Genomic DNA, 15,628 nt, shown 5'->3' with positions numbered 1-15,628 from the left:
GAATTACATTAGTTTATAGACCATACTTTTTATTTGTATTGAATCATTAAAGGATATTCACTTAATAATGAAATTGTGTAAAAATTTTAAAACCACAATTCTCTTTCGCTCAATCATTTCATATCTGTTTCACATTTTTTATTTAAAGAGACATACTGACCCACCAATTTTTGAGTTTAAGAAACTATGACTTTAGAGATTGTTACCTGTAATTTTCCTATATATTTATCTTTTATAGAAATATGATGAAAATGATTGGAAGAAAGTACGTTTCATTGATGGCAAGAAGCTGGTAAATTTTAAATTGGTTTCCTACTAAGAGCTGTGATATATGTTTAATAACAAAGCAGCTATGCTGGTTGACTTTTAATTTTAAATTACATTTTTAGGTGAATAAAAATATTGCTGCCGAACTCATAAAGGAGATTCCACCTAAAGAGGTTTCTCAAAGAGTAATTTTTTGTGATGGTGGTATGTGTTTTCATGCTTTAGTTTCAAAAAACTTTTCTTGAAGTATTTGCTTAAAACTGCTTGAGTTTGCCTTTTTTTAATTATATAGAATAGATAATCTGTACTATAGAAAAATTAGAATAATGAAAAGTTTTTTAAAAGAAGACTATAGAATTTTCTAAACAGTGTTATATATTTTTAAAGGAATGGAACAGCTATTCGTTTAAAAATCTAATATTAACTATGTTTTCTTGCAATTTTTTTCTAATCTCTTTGAATGCTGAACCAATCCAATTAAGAAAGAAAAAAAAAAGCAGATCATTATATCTCACAACTTTCTGTTGTCCTGATGATATATATGAAAGAACTTGACAGATATTGTGTTGTATAAAATTCTGTAAAGTTTTAATACTTTAAAATAGATTAGTACTAAATTATTTTTCAGAATTTACTTTTTATACAGATTTTTTACACCTGTAGCTTTTGACTGCAAAGATGTAGACTTTAATGTTCTCTTTGTTCTTCTTTAGCTACAGACTATAATGAATCTCTTTAAGCAAATGCATAGCCATATACTTATGTAAACAAATGTCTCTTTATTTTTTTAAGTATAAAGTAGTCTAAAATTGACAGAGTTACTAGTTTTTTCATCTTTGAAAAAAAAAAAGTTTTTTTTTTCAATTTTCTGACATAAGTTTATATGCTCTTGGTTTTAGTATATCAAGCATATTATTATTTATTAATATACCAAACAAATTATTATTTTTTAATATATCAAACAAATGTTTATATTCATAGCAAACCTATTAGTAAACAAAAACATTTAAATTGTTTGCATAGACCTGTAGAATGTCCAACAATAGTGCAATACTCTCTCTCTCCTAATGTCCTAGCTACATTTATTTGTCTGGTTCATATTGTAAAATAATAAACTTTAATTAAATATGTAACATTTTGTTAGTAGAGAGGGTGGCAAAAGTATATTTTTAAAACATAACTACAGCATGGTGAGATCACGTTATTTCAACAAAATTTATTAGTTGAATTTCTAAAAATGTATAAAATAATACCGATGTAAAAGTTTTTACACTTTTATAGTATTAGACTATAAACTATAAAGTAAAAGTAGCTAAAAATAATCAGTAATAACATTTATCAATAATTAAACTTGATTAAATTTCTGTAATGAAGCATAAATGTCATGCTTAAACTTTTTAAGAAAATGTTTTGGCTAAATTTTCTGTAGTTTTTTTGGGCCAGATAAGAGGCTAGAAAACTGGAAAGTTCACCAACTCTAGACATACCTACAAATGGTCCAAATTAAGAATAAAATACCTATACAGTTATGGGTTTTTTATCAGCTTTACACAATTGCATATAACCGAAGAATGCTATCCAATGGTGTGCTAATGCACATATCCATGAGTGCATTAGCACACCATTAGGATAGCATTCTTAGGTCAGCTTGAAGGTTGTTTTTAACAATAATGTAGTCTTTTTATTTGTTATGTAAAAATTGAAGCTGTTTATAAAATGTTGTGGTTTCCTCTGTGCTGTTTGATTGGCCGCAGATGGCATGAGGTTGCAAAATCCTCATGCTTTTTGTATCAATGAAGTCATAATTTTGTTTTAAATTTACCACATGTAATGGTAAAAGAATTCAGATAATTAATGGGAGTAAGAACTATACACCTGTTGTCATTCTGCTTTACTTTGATGAATATTTATATTAATGCAGGCAAATATTGCAAATATGTTGCATAATTACCTTTCAGTAATAAGTTTGTAAAAATATTGATCTTAAAAAGTTATTAAGTTTTTATTTCAATTAAAATGTTGTTAACAGAAATTGAAGTACATACCACTAATAAATACATCATATACATCAATAAAATACTAATATGCATCCATAAAATACATATATATATATCCATAAAATACATCATATACATCCAGAAATTGATTATATATGATAAATAAATGGTTACAAAAATAATTGTTTCAGTTTAATACTAACATTTTAAATCAGCTTGTAAAAATATTTTTATTTTTTTCATCTAAGAATCAAAGTCTTTGTATATCAGTGTAATTATTTCATAAATGTACATGAGAAAAATTTCTTTTTTTAAGGCGGCGGTGCATTAGGACATCCAAAGGTGTTTATTAATTTGGTAAGATAAAGTTTATTTTTTATGGTTTATTTTCTTTCTTCCTTTTTTTTTTGATGTTTACAAAAACTTTCTTGGTTAAAATTTATATACATTTTTTTTTGCTTAGGATAAACCTGGAGTTCATGCATGTGGTTATTGTGGTTTAACTTTTACAAAGAAAGAACACCATTGAGCTTTTTTAATAGTGCTTATTAAAAATACTCTGTTAAAAATTAATAATGCACTCATTAATTTTATAAATTAAAAAAAACCTGGTTAATAGTATGATCTCTAAATAACTTGTTAACTATAAAACTATGGTAGTTCTTGTAATTTTAAGATCTACGGTAAAACATTGTGTCCATAGTACAGGATGTACTTATTCAATTAAAGTCCCTGAGTTCTTTTTAATATAAGCCTGTATGGTTAAAATTGGACATTAATTCAGGATATATATATATGTATATATATATATATATATATATATATATATATATATATATATATATATATATATATATATATATATATATATATATATATATAAACACACACACTATATAAAAGAAAAAAAAAAATTGTTTTTTGAAGCATTAAAAGTTGCAAAGTTGCTTTTTTGGCTTTAACAAATGCAATAATACTAGAGAACATATATAGTGGGAAATAATTGTTGGTAGAGTTATATTGTATTATTATCTTGATCTAGTCATTTTTTTCTGGAGTAAAATCTCTTGTTCGTAGCACCTTTTGCAGGCATACTATCGACAATTGTTAATAACAATGGTTCTAAGCTATCCCATGCTTCTTGAACGCCATTGAAAGAATAAACTTCATCATTACACACTATAATTTTATAATTGTGTATTTAGCGTTAATATTCCATTAGGTTTTCAATAGAAATTAAGTTGGAAGATTGACTCGGCCACCAGTCAAGGTTAAGCATGTTTATTTCAATATTTGCTTTGTTACGTTTTGCCGTGTACTTAGATCCTTATCTTGCTGAAACAGTAGTTACCATCTGGAAATAATTCCATGTAACTTGTCTTTGCATGATAAACAAGGATCCCGTGGAACTGGTTTTGATGCATAATGCTATTAAACTTTTAAATCTTTCCCCTAGCAAGTGCGGCAAAGCATCACCATGCATTTATCTTCTTTTGATACTTAATAATGGCTTTAACATACTCAGGATCCAAATACGAGATCTTCAAATGTATTTAAAACCAAGAGAAGATTTATCATACCAAACAACTCGTTTTCATTGGACAACAGCCCAGTCTCTATGTACTGCACTATCGAGCCCTACGTGCAATCTTGACCTTTGATAGGAGGGGCTTCTAAATTTTTCCACTCATGCAAATGACGACTTATAGTTTTACCAGAGATGCTGGGAATACCAGTTTCTACTATCTCAGTTTGAACAACGCATGAATATGTATGCTATAAATATATATTTAGATATATAGATATGCAGTCAGACAATTTAAAGTTACTTCCGAGTTTAATCGTGCTAGAACTAGTTTTTTTCATGAATAGTATTAAAAATAACTGCAGCAAGACATTTTTAAAACTCATAGCAATCCCTTGTTTATAATTGTTCTTCGGGAATATAAAAAAAGTTTGTTTGTTATAACATGTTTTGTTATAACATGTTTGTAATAACATGTTTTGCGCAGAAATTAATTGTACTAAGTATTTTTGTTGATGGTAATGAAAATGAGTGTTTTTAATATTTCCGACTTGAAAAATAACCATTGTTTTAATTTTTTTTTTTATATTTTATGGTATTATATTATATTACATTATATATATATATATATATATATATATATATATATATATATATATATATATATATATATATATATATATATATATATATACATATATATATATATTAGGGTGGGTCGAATTTTTTTATCTTTCCTGTACATGAACAAAAAGTTGTCTTGGCATCAGTACAGTATGAAAATAATATTTAAAGATTTTTTATGAAACGTTAAGGGGTCCCAACTTTTGATTAAAGTCTTACCTTATTTGATGTATTTTAACCATTTCCTTGGTACAATCTAAATACGTACCAACTATAAATCATTGACTAAAATGCATTGGCAAATGGTTTAGCACCTAACTAAAAGTGCTAAAAAAGAAATGGAATAAATTTTATAACGTTATTTACATGTGACGTCACCAACATTAGCAACAAACCATTTGCTGGATTTTTTAGAAACAAGCAAAATATCTAATATATTATTTTGTAACTTTATTTTCTTTTTTGCAATAACAAACCTATAGTAAAATTCAAGTAGACTAATATAGATTTATACTACAGTAGGCTATAGTTTAGACTGTAGAAAGATCACTTCATTTAACATGTAGGCCTATTTATGAGAGGGCTAAACATAATATGGTCTGTATAAATATTGGAATATTTATTGACTAAATTCTTATGAAAAATTGTTTTAACAGCTTTTATTTATTGTAAACATAACTTGTTGCAGTTCTTTTTATTATTTTAGACAAATTATATTAAATATGGATAGTATGTGTACACGAAGTGCAACTAAACATCCATTGTTTGGACAGTTAGTTGATCTTCCTGAAAATCAAATCCCATCATATGAAGACGTTATTAAGGCGTTCTATTGTAATCAGAAAACAGTATTAGAAATTAGCTTGCAAGAAAGATATTCAATTTTAGCAGACAGAGTAAAATGTGTTTATTCAAAAGCAAGTATTCCCACAATAGAAGTGAATAGCGCAATCATTAGGATTAGAAGACTTATGGATAAAGTACATACACTTGAAAAATAATCAGATGCAAAAAGAACATCAGACACGTTCACTGAGAAGTCGAATTCTTTTAAGCAGTTATTTGACATTTGTACCTGCAAATGCTTTGATTCGGGCATTAGAGATAGGAACTTATGCACGTGCCCTCTGCCAAATAAAATTCCATTGATAGAGTGGGATTTCTGGGTTCACCAGAAAACTGTTAGAAATATGATAATTGGTGGAGTAGATAAAGAAACGACAGCAACACTGGAAAAGAGACAAAAACGCAAGTTTATGAAATCAGTGTGTGATGAAGCACAGTCAAAAGAGGTTGAATATATAAAAAAATAGGAAGATATTGATGAGGATGAGCGTACCACGTCTGAAAGTAATTATACATCAGAGGAAGAGACAGTATAAGTGCAGAACAGAAACAAGTACAAGGAATTGTGTAAAGCAGTTGATCGATGCAAAATTAACAACAGAAATACATGTCTTATTGTTAATGCTGTTTTAAAAGACCTCAGCATGTTGTCTTCAGCAACAATTCTTGATCCTTCAAAGCTATGTCGACAAAGGAATTTCTGGAGAGATACTCTGGTTGAAGAACATATGCAGAGCAATAAGGAATTGTGCTGTATAGGCTTTGATGGAAAACAAGACGTTACATTAGTTGAGAGTTTTGGTTGTAGAAGAAGTAAAAAAGAAGAACACTATAGTATTGTCTCGTATCCAGGAAACATATACATCGATCATGTAGTTCCTGAAAGTAGTAAAGCTGCTGATATAACAAAGGAATTAATGTCAGTTATTATAGAGACAAACTCCGTAGAAAGCATTCAAGGTGTTGTGTGTGATGGCACAAATAATAATACAGGTAAAAGCAACGGAATCATAAGAATATTGGAGGAGAACTTAGGTAGACCATTAGAGTGGTTGGTATGCCTTCTACACTGTAACGAGCTGCCATTTAGAAGGTTCTTGGCAGGCGTGGATTTTGCTCGAACTACAGGACCTTCCACATCGACAGGTACAATTAGCTCAGCTCTAGAATATGATCCGAATGAATTCCCTGTCGTTAATTATTTGCTGTCAAGAAGGATCTTAGAACAAACCAACTGTACTTTTTGAAAGCATGTCTAGCAGTACAGCGTGGACGTCAGGCTTCTACAGATATTGATTTCCTCAAGAAGAGTTTACCTGGAAATATAAGTCATGCTCGGTGGTTGACGAAAGCCAACAGGATTTTGCGTCTCTACATGTCTAGAGAGGTGGCATTTGAACCTCTCAGAAGAGTAACGAGCAAGAGAGAAGCAGACTAATAGTAACATACCGGTTCGCGTCTTTGATAAGAAGGATATAACATTAAATCTGGCTGCGACATCGTTCATTAACATGATTGACTGGGACCAGAGTAATGTTACGTCTCCTCCGATGCTATCACACCTTTCAAATGATCAACTTACTTACACACATCCAATACTACTGCCCGATGTTCCATGTCATTCACAGACAGTAGAGAGAACAATTAAAGACGTTAGCGCTGCGAGCTGTAAAGTTTATGGGAGAAAGTCCCGTCATGGCATGGTGTTACAGAGTAAGAAATCCAGATTAGAGATACCAAAAATATACAGCAAGAAAGATTTTATTAACAGTTAGGTTAAACAACTTTGTATTGTTGTTGTTTAACATTGATTTGTTACAGTTTACATTCTTTTTAATTTGTAATACATTGCAATACATTACACTAACATTGGGTATTTATGTAGTCTTTCTAGTCAGAGTTGGGACCTGTAGACACTGTCCATAAAATAAAAAGTGAGGTTTTTTCAAACGAGTACATCAAAAAGCAACTTTTTAGACATGTACAGGATCTCCAACTTAATATTTTTTACATTTCGACTCACCTTAATATATATATATATATATATATATATATATATATATATATATATATATATATATATATATATATATATATACAGCGCCGTAGCCAGTTAAAATGGTGCCAGGGGCCTGAGGGCATTTGGCGTCTACCCACTAAAAATGGCCCTTCCACCCCCACCACCCACTACCACCCTCTCATAAAAACAACCTACCCTTAAAAATGGCCTCCCTTCTCCAAAAAGCTGTGGTTTGAACCTTTGAGAGATAGTAACAAAAAAATTAAAAATGGCTCTAATAAAAAAATTCTTTAGCACTTAATAATTTTATATTGCGCAAATAATCTTTTTTTACGCCATTTTTACAAAATTTAATTATCACATGAATGAGATTTTTTAATTTAAGTTATGAATTGCGTAAGACATTGAGGAAAGAAACTTGCGACTGATGTGGGAGGAGATAAATAATCTTAATAATTGAAAATTGCCACCTTTACAGTAAACTTAAAATATTGTAAGTAAAATTGTCTAATTTTCCGCCCTTACCAAAAAGGCGCTCGGGGCCTCGACCCCCCACCCCCCGCTACAGCACTGTATATATATATATATATATATAATATATATATATATATATATATATATATATATATATATATATATATATATATATATATATATACATATATATATATATATATATATATATATATATATATATATATATATATATATATATATATATATATATATATATATATATATTATATATATATATGTATGTATTGTATCAGTTTTTAAAAGTGCATTTATGGGAATGATTAAAATTTATCACGGTATAAACACTAAAAAATAATTTAACTTGAAGACAATCAAGTTTTAATATTATTTGTTATAACCCTTTTTATTCTTCTTCCTATGTTAAATATTGATCTAACTATGGAAAAAAAAAATTGAAAAATCACCAGTTAGGGGCAGTTAAAAATACTATACTCTATGGAAGAGTAATCCACTTTCAAACTTTAAAATCGTTATTTCTTAGAAGTTACGAAATGTGACATCTGTCTTTTCTCTTGTGGTCTTCATTCATCTTTCTAATTTGGTGAATTTGCTATTTCAATGAAAAATTATTTTAATGATAGAATTTTAGTTTAATTTTTATAAAAATTCTGTAAAAAGTTGGCGAAAGTTGCAAATAGCAATCCAGTTGTTAAAACTGCAGGCTTCGATATTGTTTTGGTTTAATAAAAAATGAAATTTTCTGATTATAACTTCACTTTTTGTGTATATTTTACAAGCATGCGCACATTTCCATAAAATTTCATTTTATATCTTTTTAAAAAAAAATGCTATTATTATCTATTTTCATGCCCTCTAATAAAAACTTGATAAATTTACTATATTGCAGTTTATGTTAATTCAAGATTTCTATCTTGAAGCCTTATGAGGAACATTACGGTGTAGATAGTTGGGCATACAACATTGGAGGTGGAATCACAGGATGCAAAACTATATTCAGATCTTTTAGTGCTTTTTTGACGCATGAACGCCCATAAATTAATTTAAAATAAAAAAAAATGCTGATATATCAATGCACTTGGCTTCAGCTCACACAATTTCAGGTTTATCTCCTAAAAAGAAATAAGCCACAAATATTTCCTTTTGAATATGACATTAATTTTGCTAAACATTTTAGTAATTTTATTTTAACTTTGATACAATCCTCAACACTAATTTATTTTTAGTGTAACAAGAGATTACAGTTTCAATGATTTTGATTCCTATCAAGGTTATCATAGGTTCTATTATATTGTGAAATAACCTATTTGTGCCGGCAAAATTTCATTATCGAAAGTTTTGCTTTTAGTTTTTAGATTTTTTTTTTTTTTTTTTTTTTTTTCATTTAGTCCGTCTTTGTTTTATTTGATTTTTTTAACATACCCCCTGTAATCATGAAAAATATTCTTCTTTGTCAAATGAAAAAAATGCATCATTACATTAATCAGTAGACTTTTTTGATAATGAAATGTGACCCTCAAATAAGACTCTGAACATTAAAAATGGATTTTAAATGTACTTTGAGAGATCAACTAGAATATCACAAAAGTTAATGTTGCAAAAAGTTCGTTATTTCAGAAGTACTACGACTTTAGTTCATTTTTAAAATCAAAGTCAAAAAATCAGTTAAACCAAAATCAATATTGAACTGGTTTTTTTAGACGACTGACAAATTCGATCATGCAAAGTCGACCCCGACTATCTTTGCTCGAGCATTATGTAGTAATATTGTATTATATATTAACAATTTATTGATTTTTAACTAATTTGATGAATACTTTTTACTTATTTAACTTTAGGTAATATGTAATATTGATGCCTTTATTTTCCTAATAGTTTCGGATATATTTTTTTTATCATAAAGATTTGTTATCATTTTTTATTGTGTCATTTTTATGTATTATTTATTGAAACAATTTCATTAATATTTATCAAAATAATAAAATAACGTAAAATGAAAAAAATGTTAACAATTTCTCTTTTTTTTCTCAGTTATTGTAAAAAGTATTTTAAAAGAAGAGCTGAAAATTATTTCCTAATATGGAAATTAATAAAGTTGTTGAGAATTTATTGTTTTATTGGAGTTCAAGAGGAAAGGAGACTTATAGTTCTTCAGAGAGCAAGATTTGATGACATTGTTGCCTTCCATAAAGTCCATACTTTTTCCGTATTGCTCCATGAATACAGCTCCGTCTTCTTCAAATTCTCTAAGTCCTCAAACTATCTCTCTGCTCATTGATTATTGACTGAAAAAAATTTAACAAAGCTGCCTTAAAATGGAATGTATCTCTTTAAAATTTAAAATGTTTAACTGGGTACATAATTTTTAACAAATGCAATTGCTGTACACACCTGAAATAACAATTTACAAAAGATTTTAAATATACGGAAATTTCAATTAGGAAAAGTTTCTTTCAGACATTTTAAACAACCAGACATTGAAAATGAAATGATTAGCGAAAGCCCTCTGAACTCCTTACAACACAAAAGGGAGGACAGTATTACATCATATTTTCTCTCTAAATAAAAAAAAGAATCACCACACAGAACCATGCAGACACCTCAGCCAAACGGCGGTTGTCCTCTGAAAGTCTCCCTAGGTAAAATTTAAATACCATATAATCTTCAAAGATCTTCAAGTTTCGAGAAGTTAAATAAGTAATTTAGTTTAAAAAAACAAGCAAACAAAACTACATCATGTTAATACTTTTTTCAATTTAAAAATCGATTTTTTCTTTACTAATCGGAGCTCAAGGAAAAGTGCTTGTCAGCTATTCAAAGAACCTTAATTACAATCCAAGGTCTTGTTCAAGTTCAGATTTTTTACGTTTTGTCAAACGCTAAAATGATTAAATTGATATCAACCATGAACAAAGTTTCAAAGTCACAAATTGTAGGTCTAAACTTTGAATCAAACTTTAAAATGTTTGGGAGGCAATTATCAGTCTTTTTCACACACACACACACACATATATTCAAGACATTAATAAAAGAAAATAGCAATAAGTCTGATTAACTTGTGATCAATGGCAAAAATTTTGCAGATATATGTGAAGAGGTTCCTCAACCCCGCGGAAATTTTTTTGATATTTTGATAAAACTGAAGGTAGATAAAGAGGGGGGTTTGAAAGAAAGTCTGCCTTGGTATTACAGAAACTCTTAACAACCAATATGTTACTTTACCATCCAGGAACGGCTACTTAATCAAAAGCTTTCAAAAATATAGTACTGTGAAGCACCAGATCCTGGTTTCAATCTTTAAGAACCTTCCATAATACTAAACATTGTAAGACAAATTGAGTCTTTAATTCAGCCTGATTCATTTGACACCTAAGGCTGAAATCCTCATGAAATGTTATCAAGTTTTTAAAAAGCCTGGCAATAACCTCAAAAAAGCTAAGGTATTTGGAATTATTTTCCATAAGCCAATCAAATTGTAGATCCACCATTTCACTCCTTTAAGAACTTATCCCACCAATTCAATTCATCATCATCTTGGTATTATAACCATTTGTTCAAAGTATCAAAAGTCGTTTAGACAGATATTAAAAAAAAGCTCAGAGCACTTCATATGAAACAAGAGTCATATAATGGAGAGCAGTGTATTGAGAACTATTGCCACAAATTACTCAACAGTCTTGATTTTTTTAGTGCATGGCTTAACAAGCCTCTGCTTTGATGATTTTTGGTTTTATAGACACCTTTTTGGAAATTTAAGTAATTGTTTCAGGCTGTTTTAGAATGACATTGAATTATGTCTTTAGTGCGAAAATTGAACACTTCAAAAAGTATAGATCTGCCTGGGTGTAGTGTCAAACCAAAAGTCAACACTGTATTCTACTATGTCAAGCAATTTATTGATCTTAAAAAACCCCACTAGTAAAATACAGTAAGCAAGCTACAGAGTCCATTCACCACATTTTCATCTCTGAAAGGGAAAGGCTTAAAAAAGAAATGACTTTTTATCAAAAGTCATCAACCCAAAATATCAAAAACACCTTGCAGATTGTGTCGCTGATTTTGACAGAAAACAATTCTGAAGATTAGTAACTAAAAAACTAATACTTCTGTTATTATTTTAGAGAACCAAGACTTTAAAAAAATATTTTGCTCTATAAAATTTTATTAGAACTATAAACATGAAGGACTGCATAAATCATTTTGAATTGTGGAAAAGAGAAAAAACTTTGAGCCAGATTTTATTATCTCTTTAACAGAAATAAATTTTTAATTAAAGTTTTGATGAAAGTTTTGAACAATAAAGTATATTTTTTTTAATTTAATTTTTATTTCTTTAAAAACCATGTGCAACGAAAGCCTTTTGTCTTTTTTTTAGCTCTAGAAAAGTTTCCGTGGCTCCCCTATCCTCCTACACTGACGTGTTAGGTGTCAATACTTCAATTTTTGACTTGTCAAGGTATTTTTAAATATATAAGGGTCTACTTTATTGATTCTTTTGTATAAAAAATGGATAGTTTTGTTAGCATTTCGCCAATATCAGTAAAAGAGGAATAAACTTACAATTGACATTTTTTTCTCGGAAGCAATATTCTGATTAGATTTTTCACAAATTCTTTGACTCTGGGCATTCCTAGTACGTTCATCCCATATAGGTGACACTTTCGGGACAGAACCTTAGAGTTTTTGGCTAATTATCTATATACATAACTAGTAAATGTGCTTCTACATTGTTTTAAAATTATTTTCAAAAAGTACCTAGATAAGGAGAGCTGGGGAAAATTGAGCAAATCGTTTTTGGATTTCATAATCAATTGATGTCATAATAATGTAATCAGATTTTGGTATTCTTTTTGAGAAATCCATGAACAAATTTTAAATTAAGCTTTGTTTGTTTTATTTGTTAAAACTGTCTGTAACGCCAAATGTGTACATTATCAATGGTTTTATAGTGACTCGAAAATTCAAGAAGCCATTAAACATTCCTATGCCTGCATGCTTGTAACGTAATTTAAAGCAAATATACAATGACCTTGATAAATGTTTATTTATTGAAGCAGTAATGTTTCTTGAAACCTCCCAAAATTACAAAACAGCAGAACAATCTCTCGACAAACAAAAAACAGCAAACAGAATTTAAACAAATATTTAAATTCTGCTTACTGATTAAAATATATCTTACTTTTGGAGAGCGCTTATGATAACATTTTATTTTTGTTTTTTTACTAATTCTTTGAGTAGTATATTTACTATTTAGCTTTAATCTTGTCAGGATTTGACAATTTCATAGACAAGAAGTCTACCTACCTGTTTTGCAAACAGCATCTCCGACGCAGTGGATCTGTTTTAAAACAAAAATAGCGGCATTTTTAATTTTTCTCCTAATAATCATGCCAGAGGAAATTTTAAGTCTAAGCAGCATAATAAATATGCTGTCATCTTAACGAGGGCTCAATATAATACAAAATGTTTGTAAGAAATTTGTATAAAAATTAGGCTGTAGCTAGCCAAAATATCTGACCTGTTGCTACGAAACAAGCTTATAGCGTTTACCCATTTGTAACCATTTTGCAATAAAAAAAAATTTGATTGTTTTTTAATTTTTATAATGTACTAGTTGATGAAAAATATTTTTTATGATCAAAAGAAATAAAGAAATAAAGATGAGTATCATTTTGAATGAGATTTAAGTGTCAAATTATGTGAGAATGTTAATTACCTTTTTAACACTCTCCGTGGAAGAGAAATTAAACAGTAAATAAAGGCGCCAGATTTCAACCAAAAAAAAGGCGTGGGTACCAGTTTTGATATCTTTTTTTTTCGCTACATCTTTTATTTTACGGTTGTGTCGAATCAGCTGGCTGGCCACTGGTAATTGGAGAATAAAATTCGCAGGCGAAAATATTAGTTGCTTAAAATAAATAACGAAAAAAAAAAAGTACACGCTGCAGTCGATATAATTTTTAAAAATTTAATGAATTTTTAAGTTTTAATGGAACGCTTAAAAATTTGGCTTTTGTTTAGCGCTGTGTGGTTGGCTGGGGCAACTGAACTTGCTGACCCGGTAAATTATTCTTTGTTTTGTTCAACTTTTAATATTTTCTGCTGTTTTTGAAACAGTAGTAGGTCTGGATAGCTCTTTTTTAATATCGTTAATAAAGCTGTTCTTTTGTCATTTTTCAACAATGCAACTTGATATTTGATTTGCTTCTATGAGATTCAAGTGATCAATTTAAGTGTTTGTATTTCTTAAGTTTCTATTTCTTATTCACGTTATGCACATTAACGACAAGAAATATTTAGACAGGATAAAAAAATTTAGACAGCATGCGGGAGTATATAAGTTTAAAGGGCGGGGCAGTTATTCAGATGAGAAAGTTTAAAAAAAAATAATAACAAAAATTGATACGGCTGTAATATTGTTTCATGATCAATAAGTAAGTCAAGAAATTTCAACTTAAAAATATTTAATGAACGTTAAGGAATTCCATCTAAAATGACTTTTTGGCATTATAATGATTAATATGTTAAGTACTCTATGTTTATTGAAGCATTATAGCACTGACACCGAGCGACGGGCTTTGCGAAGTGAGTTTTGCGTGTTATTAGCCTTGCGACAAAATGAATACGTTTTTAATCAAGTTCGAAGCCACGTTACTACGTAGCGTGTTGTTTGTAAGTCAAGTTACCGAGATACCATCAGAGTGGTACTAAGCTATAAGAAATAAGTTTCTTCTCGATACATTTTTTTAAAGAAATCTTATTGATTGATTGCAAGGACAACTAGGTCATTGACATGCAGTAAAGTTAGCCAGATATGTGCGGCGCGTTTTCATTAGTTAAAATAACAGCATCTCGCAGATGCTTGTCTATTAATGGAAGAAGACTAAGTCACGAGTGTTATTCCAATAAACTGGAAAAAAATATAAATAAAAATGAAATAAAAAATGATTGAAATGTTAACAAAAAGTGACCTGGCTATCTTCTAAACTATCTTCCGAATTCTTCGAAATAACAAGAGTGAATCAATTTATCAAATTCGGTTGAATTTTAATAAATCTGTTTTTTAAAATCAATTCCCAAGTTTTGAAAATGGTTTGCGAAGTTTATCAATTCGGTTATTATTTAAAATTTGTGGTTACAATATATAAAGTTGAATGATAAAAATCTAATATTATATTAACAGTATATTAGTTATTCAAATATTTTAGTATAAAAGATTTTACACAATCTGTAGTGTCAAGAACCAGTGTTTAAAACATAAGTTTCAGTTAGACTTCACTTTGGGTTTAAGACTTTCCAGATATCCTTCGATAGATCAGGTTTTTACCGTTGAAGGTAACAACAACTAAGAGCCGTAATTTGTATTTACTCTAAATCTGTTCCAAGATTCTATGATAAAACTATAATGTGATGCCTCTGTTGCTTGCTCAGATTAATACCCTGATCCATCTTCAATATTTTGATATGAATTTGGTAGTAAACGTATAGTCTCTGTCCAAATCGAAAATTATATAACATTCAAATGTCTGAAACTAAACTTTAAAACTTAACTCACTGCTAAAAGTTTAGCTTTTTTGGGAAGCATCACCATTAAACGGATTATTCTGGTCTGCTTTTGTCATAAAAATAATTATGTGATTTTGTAATATTGTAAATAATTATGTGAACAGTTGATATGAACAGATATTGATCCGAACAGATATTAATCCGAACAGATATTGATCCAAACTGTTCATAATTCTAAAATCAACATACTAAAAAAAACAATTTTTTAGACTTGTACAGTTAAGGCCCGGAGCTCGCCTTAAATTTAAACTGCTGTTGATATACATATGAATTGGATTGCAAATAAAA

The 15,628-nt window shown here is 29.0% G+C and overlaps 2 protein-coding genes and 1 pseudogene across 2 annotated transcripts in view; all 3 read left to right on the top strand.

Annotated features, from left to right (window-relative positions):
• LOC149880850 (NADH dehydrogenase [ubiquinone] iron-sulfur protein 6, mitochondrial-like) overlaps window positions 1-2,969 on the top strand; it is a 3,275-nt gene extending 306 nt beyond the window's left edge. Inside the window, exons 2-5 of the mRNA XM_090069784.1 lie at window positions 239-292; window positions 390-471; window positions 2,581-2,621; window positions 2,728-2,969. Of these exons, the coding sequence (XP_089925910.1) occupies window positions 239-292; window positions 390-471; window positions 2,581-2,621; window positions 2,728-2,793 (243 nt within the window). The 3' untranslated portion in view covers window positions 2,794-2,969. The remainder of the gene's footprint in view (window positions 1-238; window positions 293-389; window positions 472-2,580; window positions 2,622-2,727) is intronic.
• The window catches only part of LOC149880836 (uncharacterized), a 331,517-nt pseudogene that overhangs the window by 161,691 nt on the left and 154,198 nt on the right, over window positions 1-15,628 (top strand).
• Window positions 13,559-15,628, top strand: part of LOC145193654 (uncharacterized) — a 36,867-nt gene continuing 34,797 nt past the window's right edge. Inside the window, exon 1 of the mRNA XM_090069428.1 lies at window positions 13,559-13,835. Coding sequence (XP_089925554.1) covers window positions 13,764-13,835 — 72 coding nt within the window. The 5' untranslated portion in view covers window positions 13,559-13,763. The remainder of the gene's footprint in view (window positions 13,836-15,628) is intronic.

The sequence above is a fragment of the Hydra viridissima genome, unplaced genomic scaffold (assembly GCF_058129835.1).
Source record: "Hydra viridissima isolate aposymbiotic clone 2 unplaced genomic scaffold, HvirCarnegie_v1 scaffold_12, whole genome shotgun sequence".
Lineage (NCBI taxonomy): Eukaryota > Metazoa > Cnidaria > Hydrozoa > Anthoathecata > Hydridae > Hydra > Hydra viridissima.
Note: the sequence above shows the minus strand (reverse complement) of the source record. Positions and strands in the feature narration are given on the sequence as shown.